The sequence below is a fragment of the Indicator indicator genome, chromosome 1 (assembly GCF_027791375.1).
Source record: "Indicator indicator isolate 239-I01 chromosome 1, UM_Iind_1.1, whole genome shotgun sequence".
In the NCBI taxonomy this organism is placed as follows: domain Eukaryota; kingdom Metazoa; phylum Chordata; class Aves; order Piciformes; family Indicatoridae; genus Indicator; species Indicator indicator.
In genome coordinates, this window is record NC_072010.1 from 7,893,576 (window position 1) to 7,901,380 (window position 7,805).

The 7,805-nt window shown below is 40.1% G+C and overlaps 1 protein-coding gene across 1 annotated transcript; it reads left to right on the forward strand.

Annotated features, from left to right (window-relative positions):
- The first annotated feature begins 78 nt into the window (after positions 1 to 78).
- Positions 79 to 6,945, forward strand: CCDC90B (coiled-coil domain containing 90B). Its single transcript, XM_054381532.1, has 8 exons — positions 79 to 102; positions 2,886 to 2,987; positions 3,603 to 3,644; positions 3,723 to 3,794; positions 3,876 to 3,929; positions 4,710 to 4,824; positions 5,950 to 6,099; positions 6,923 to 6,945. Exons 1-7 carry the CDS (start codon positions 82 to 84, stop codon positions 6,003 to 6,005), a joined length of 462 nt encoding a protein of 153 aa, XP_054237507.1. The 5' UTR covers positions 79 to 81; the 3' UTR covers positions 6,006 to 6,099; positions 6,923 to 6,945.
- Positions 6,946 to 7,805: the final 860 nt, after the last annotated feature.

Consider the following 7,805-nt stretch of genomic DNA (forward strand, 5'->3'; position numbering starts at 1 on the left):
TTTGGGAAAGAGCAAGCAGAGACCATCGTGTCGGCGTTGATAACCCTGTCAAATGTCAGCCTAGACACAGTCTATAAGGATATGGTTACACAAGCTCAGCAGGTAAAAAGTCACCTATGGTGTGTACCCATACAGCTGTCTGTAGCTGTAGTGGCTCAGAACTGCATGCTGAAAAGACAAGTGAGCCATTCTCTGTAGTACTGCAGACGTTTCACTGAGGTAGACTTTCCTAAGTTTCAAGGTGGTACTAATGTTAATAGTATCTTTCATCTCACAGGAGTGATTTGCAAATGCAGCTATCACAAATGCAGCCGCAATATCAAAGTGTAATGCAGAGATAGCTTCATTTGCTACTGAAAAGCCCTGTGGTGAAACCAGACTTCTAGCCATGACAATTAAGGGGAGAGGACAGATTGAAAGCAAAGTTCCTGAGAGATAACAAAACCACCTAAAATACAGAAAATTATCAGTGCTTTTACTGACTTCAGTAAAGATGACAGCTCTGTATTTGTCTTGTAGACAAATATATCTACTGTTCTTGTCCTGTTTCACCTAAATTAAAAACTACTGTTAAAACTATTTGATGATTTTGCTCTGCCTTTCATCCTCTAAAGCTACATCTCTAGTTAAAGCCAGCCATGGCTGGAGTGTGGGCTCAAACACCATGGTGTGGTTGTCCAGAGTGTCCCACAGCTACTGTTATGCCTTGGTGTGATTTTGCCCTGTGCCAGCACTCAGTCTTCCTGATCTGGGCATAATGTATGTGAAAGTATAGAGCCAGGAACTGTTCCCTCCAGGCACAGTGCACAGAACCACCATGATTTAGGAGGAAGTGATTTTATCCATCTGGATATAATCTGTGTTGTGTCATGTGCTCTCAGGGACAGCTGGTGGGTTCTGAATTATTTAGTTGTTGGTATAAACCTGGCCATTGGTGCTGGCCATTGGCCTGGCTCCAACAAAGCATCAAGGTGTCTCCTTCACTTCGATACTCGAGTTCATGTTTGTGGACATACCTGGAGGCAGTGAACCAGTTAAGTATCACAGCTGGGTTTTCTGCTGATAACAGAGGTGGTGACAAGTTTCTTTTTAAAAAATTGCCCAAATAAAAGAACTTTAGTTTTTCTTGTAGGCCAGATATCTGGGCCAGGACAGTAAAGCTCTGATGCACAGTAATGGGGTTAATAATGACTCAAGAAGTCTGTGCAAGCTGAAACTCCGTGTAATTAAGCATTCATTGCTATTTTGTTTAAACTGCTGAGTCTTTCTTCCAAGAGATTTTTATCTTGCTGGCATTTATTCTTAATAAAAGTTACCTAACTCATGTTTTCTCTAAATCTTAGAAGGCAAGAACTGGGGTGTCTCTGTTCTTTTCATCCAAATGGAAACCTTCCTTTTTGAAAGTCCCATTACTTGTAAAGAAAGTATCCCAAATACAATTTGCATGGAATTGTGTTAAGCAGAAACGTTGGGGTTTTATCATGTAGTCAGTGTTGAAGGCTAAGAGTTTTAATATGTATTGAGGCATACTAGCTCCCCAGCATAAATGCAACTACAGTTTTCCCAGGAATTATAAAAACTTGTGTTTGGTGAAGTGGGCAGACTTCAGTGGAAGCTGAGTTAGGGTGTATTTTAACAAATTTAGTTTGATGTAGGATCTGAGAAATACCATTTGCTTGTAGGCTGAATAAAAGCTTTGTTTTGCTGACTTTCAGCTTTAAAAACAGAATTTGACAGAAATGTGTCTTTTTTCCATGCTAAATAGCAAAGTAACTTCCTTATGCTAGCGAAAGGAGTATTATAAATAGCAGTTGAATTCTGAACCTGTTAGTGCAAACACTGAGGGCTCGTTTCAGTGCTTTTTAGTAACATTTTACTAGTGTCTCTCAGACTTTAAAGCTGAGAGGGCAGCATGATACTGGTGTCCTTAAGTCTTTGGCTTTAGATGACTTTGTGGACAAGAAATGGAAATGCTTCCTTAGGGGATTCAAAACAACAATTGATGCTTCACAGGTGTGATGGTTTAAAACTGTCTTTTTAATTTTTCTTTGCAAAGTTCAAGCAGAGAAAGTGAAGGAATGTAAATAAATAACTATTGGGTGTAAGAAAGCAAAATAATGATTGCTCTAAACACTTCCATTTGATAGATAGAAATGTTTAAGAACCACTATTCAAAACAAAGTTGGGGCAGTCGGGGTCTGAGTTCACAACTTGCTGGGCTGTCTGCTGCTGCTTCTTCTCTTCTGGCTGAAGATAACACACTGACCTTGGCGAGCTAAGTTAACAGCCTCTCTGCTTCTTGACTCTCTGCTTTCTGTCAGGGGGGCGTGAGGGGAGGAGGCCCCTGGGAGAGAGGCCCCTTGGGAGGTCCCCTTTGAGGGGAAGCAAAGGGAGCTTGGTTGTGCTTTTCTGTTGATTGTATATATTTTTAAATGTTGTGAATTTTGTATATTTGTACATATTCATTGCATTTCATCATAGATTGTAGATTTGCTTGTAAGTACAGCTTTCATTTGCTTTCCAGACTGAGCTAGCCTGGTTATTGTTGGTGTGGGGGGATTTCAGCTCTCACACTGATCATTGAAAGTGGAAGAGGATGAAGGACTAGCTTGTAGTTTCTGGTCTGTTTTATTTCATAGCTTACTTCAACTAATACTTTTTTTTGCTTAAATTTGGATTTAGTGTATTAAAACATCAAGAAAAGCACAAAACCAAAACCTGAATATTTCAAACCAATTGCATTTATAAAATTCTGTGTTTCTGTCACTTTCTTGTTGGAATCTCCATTTTTGTCCTTTGCAGCAGCTAATTTCATCATTTCAGACCTAAGAATCTTTACTTGCCAGAAAGTGTGCAACTTAATGACATGTTTTCCTGTTTCTAAGGAAATAACTTTACAGCAGATAATGGCACATCTGGACTCCATTCGGAAAGATATGGTCATCCTGGAGAAAAGTGAATTTGCAAACTTGAGAGCAGAGAATGAGGTACTAATGAATATTTTTCATCAGTTAAACTGTAATACATAATGGGTTATCCCTGTTGTACATTTTCGTGGAGCAAAATATGAAAGTCAAAGTAATTCTGGATACTTTGATCAAAGTTGAAGCATTTGCAGATTTCAGCTTCTGTGATTACAAAAAACTATATTTCATGTGATAGGATTTGCTCTATTCTTCCATAAAGAAAAAAATAATCTTCTGTAATTTTATTTAAGGGTGATTTTTGGTACAGCCTTGCCACCATTAACCATGCAATGCAGGGAGAGGAGTCAGCTGTTTTCTTTGCAACCATTAAACTGCTGTTTGAGACTTGTTTCATTTTTATAGCATTTTGGTATTTTTCTGCTGTCTTCAGTGTCAGAAGAACACAATCATCATTACAATCTCTCTATTCTGAGCAAAATTCCCAGCAGATTATATATGGCTATACAGACTGAACATACCAGTTAAGATATGTAATCAAGAATAAATTGCCCCATTAGGAGAAAAAATTGGAAGGAATAATTGCATGCATGGCATGGTAACACTTACATGACTGATTCACTTGGTCAGCAGGTTTACCAATTTGTAAAATCTTTTGTTTTTCTCCTTTGCACTTAGAAAATGAAAATTGAATTAGATCAAGTTAAACAGCAGCTAATGGTAAGTAACAGCAAGTACCTATGCACTTCTATTAGGGAAAGTAAGCTGTTCTTGTCATAATCTTTATTTGCTTTTAAGAATGAAACTGGTAAAATCCGAGCCGACAGCAAGCTAGACATAAACCTGGAAAGGAGCAGAGTGACAGATATGGTAAGCTGGTCTATGAAGATACCCTTATCAGTTCTGTCTTGTTTTCCATTACTGACATTGTAATTTATCTTTTGTCCACAGTTTACAGACCAGGAGAGGAAACTGATGGAAGCAACTACAGAGTTTCATAAAAAAGTAAGTCTTGAAGAAGACTTAGGTTACAGTGAGCAGGACCCAGTTATACCTCACCTGAGATGTAAACCCCAAACTTCATGGAAGTTAACAGGTTTTTTTAATACATTAAAGCAAAAGGTTGGGCCATGTCACTTGGCATCTGTTTTACACGTGCATTGCCTCAGCCTGTGGGATCCGCACTGAGTGCCATTCGGGCAGGAGGAGCCATGCAGGCCTTGGCTCTCACTTCCCAAGTATCTTACGTGAAGGCTGGTGTCAACGTCAATGGGTTGTGCTACGTAGTGCTGCCCTTCCCAGTACTAACAGATGAGCTGGTCAGCTGTGCCAGAGCAATGGTTCAGGTGCCTACAGCCAAGCAAGTCTTTCAGGGGCTGCAAGCCTCAAGCTGCTAGCAGGCACTGAAGACTTGGAGGCTGAAGATGGACATGTCCTATCCTCAGTATCTTCTCCGTTTTCTGGATATGACTTGTGAATTCTTAAACATTTGTTTTGCAGAAATATAGGGATACTATCTGTGTTCTGTAGAATGTCTCCTTTAGGTGGCACTGACATACCAGGGACAAAAACCTGTATGATCTGAGGTTTGGGGTTTTTTTTCTGTCTCTCTTCAGTATTCTTCCTGCATTGTATTAAATGCAATTCTGTGTCTTCTAAGGTCTCTCTCTAAGGTTGCATATTTTACTTCAGTGATCGGTTAGAAATTTGTTTCTTGCTAGGTTCTATTCTAAGATGAAAGGACGAAAGATCATTGTCAACTATATACTGTTTTCAATGTTTCAGGATTCAAGCACCAACAGTGTTATCTCAGAGATCAGTAATAAAATTGACACTGAAATAGCTTCCTTAAAAACACTCATGGAATCCAATAAACTCGATACAATACGTTATCTGGCAGGTAGGTGATGGGGAAGGAGCTGAGTACCAGTGTTGTGTTTTGGATGTATAAAATTTTATTCAAGAATATATGCAAAGTGAATTTGAGACATCAGTTGTATAACAGCAGATAACAGGTTAGAGGAGCACAAGAGAACCCCCCCAGTTGAAAGATGTGACAGAGAACACAAGAGGTGGGGAACATGCAGACACTGCTGCAGCTGGACTAGGATTGTCTCAGAACTTGGATTAGGAGGAAACATGGACATGATTTGTTTAATTTTTTCTTAGTGTAGGAAAGAAGCCTAAATACCTCACCTAGTCTGACTTCCTCTGCTTGCTGCAGGGCAGCCATTTATATAGCAAAGTTGCTCCAATATTTTTCTGAGCTTGTGTAAGTTACCCTGAAAGTTTGCTGATCTTCAGAACTAGTCCAAGAGTGACCACTTCTGCCTCCCATTCAGTCCTCCACAGACATGTAGTTTCAATACTGGTACCTTCCCCTGCCAAGCACAACAAATTCAGTCTGATTTGAGATTGTCTTTTCAATCTATATGTATAACCAGTTTGGAGCTGGATAAAAAGAGAGTAACACATTACTTTTGGAAGTGAGAACAAGTTCAATGGGAAACATAATTAGCTTTATTCTAGCACTAATGGAAACAGCAACTTAAATCTGAAAGACATCTCCTCAGGCTTCAGCAGTGTAGCCTTAGATATCCTAGTGCTGTGCCAGATGTATGTCATTTTGTTCAGTAGGGAATCATTTTAATTACGTTAAATGCAAGAGCTGGTAGAGCCAACTTTTCTGGAATACAGGCTCCAATAGATGGGTGGTAATTGTAAAAGTTACAGGAGCCTGTTGAGCTCTGCATTACCCAGTGTAGTTATTCAGATGTGTCCCGGAACACATAGATCCTCGGGCTGCTGTATTTGACCTCCTACCTCAGGACCTGGCAGGGTATTACCTGCAAGACAAGTCATTGTCTTCCATTTGTTCTATTACACCTGCAGCAATTCGGGAAGTTGAGATGCTGCTTTACAGTGGCTGCCATTCTTCTATCTGTTTGCAGTTTGTTTCCTGTATGTAGAAAGCGAGACAATTTAGCATTCAGCTAATTATTTCCTTCCTGTTCTGTTTTAACAGCTTCAGTGTTCACTTGCTTAGCAATAGCACTGGGATTTTACAGGTTCTGGAAATAGATCTAAATGGAGTGACTGCATGAAATACAGATGAAGAAACAGCCATCCAGGCAACATCAGCTCAAGGATCATGTTTACGCTGTAGATAACCTTGGTATCTTTTTGTTTTTATCGTTCTTACTGTGCGCTAGAAATGTTTCCTGAACGTTTAACACTAAAGATCAAAATAATTGGGAGGGGAGCTAGGCACATGGTAGTATCTTCTTGTCCCCTACTGAGTAACTGTATTTATTTCAAAGGATTTGTTTCTTACTATGGTTTAGAATTAATTTTGTTTTCTTTTTGGAACATTCTCACTCTCGGCTCCTCTCAAAATGGAAATACTAAAAGTTTGATATGTCCATGAAATGGAAATACTATTCCCAAGTTAGTATGTCCAGTGTGGGAATGCTAATGCCAACAGATCTAATCTGATCCGAGTAAATTAATCTTAAATACAGGATCTGGATCTTTGCCTTCAGTCTGTTGCTCTCTTTTCTGATAGCTTGAAGCCTGGTCCTTTGAGTTTGTTTTTTTTATGTAGAAAAGACATGCTCTGAGGCCTTTAGTGAAGAATTCTTGGTTTTCCTGAAAACTGGTTTACATAAATTAAAAATCTCACGTAGAACTAAAATGTCTCCATAGATTTACTTTTTGAGCATCACTTGCAATTTCTGTCATCTCAGAGGTCAGCAAACTGGGAGAACTTCTTTGTCTTTGCTTTTCCAAAGGGAAATACCTCCACTCTCAGCAGCTGCATACAGCCCTGGGGCAGATTAGTGCTTTTAGCTCCTCCCTTCAAGTAGTGCAGAGCATTCCCAGTAAGCCATCATGTATTTTCTGGGCATAGGATCTGGCTTGTAACAGGGAAATACTCAGAGTCTCAGTGGTGCTGGTGTGGTGGTGGTCATCCTTCTGCCATCTTCGTGCTTCTCCAGACTGTTCTGTAATCCTGTGGGGGACACTGACACTCCTGACTTCTGGTGATGGCCCCTCTGCCTTCTGCAAGGACTTCACAACTGTTGTTGCAGAGATGGGACACAGCAGGTGGACGCCTTCCAAAACTGAAGCAGTCACATCTTGTTGAGTACAAATGCATATCCTTGGCTTGATTCTTTTAATAAAATACATTCCTGGATTAAGCTTTCAAGTAAGAGCAGGCCCTTTTGTGAGCTAATGAGCATGTAGGACTGTTTGGTAGCAGTTTTTTGTTGCAGTTTTATTCTGCTCACAGTTGAACAGACTTGTTGTAAAAGGCCTTTAAGATCAAGTCCAACTGTTAACCCAGCACTGCCAATTCCACCATTAAACCTTGCCCTTCAGCAGCACATCTACAGATCTTTTATATACCTCCAGGGATGGTGACTCTACCATCTCTCTGAGCAGACTGTTCAAGTGCCTGACAACCATTTCAGTGAAGAAATTTTTCCAAATATTCAATCTAAACCTCCCATGACACCACTTGCGGCCATTTCTTCTTGTTCTGTCACTAGTTACTTGAGAGAAGAGATGGACCCCCACCTCGCTACAACCTCCTTTCAGGGAATTGTAGAGAGTGATAAGGTCTCCCTGATCCTCCTTTTCTCTAGGCTAAACCACCCCAGTTCCCTCTTCTGCTACTCAGAAGACTTGTAATCTAGACCCTTCACCAGCTTCATTGACATCTGGATATAAAATTACTTCAGCTGACCTTTTGCACTGTTACTACGGAAGAGTTTAGCACCTATGGTGATGTAGGAAATAGTTCATCTGCTGCAGCTTCTCACCACTGTCATCCTCTTAGCTCTTACACAAGGCCCATGCTGTTGGTGATGAAGGAAA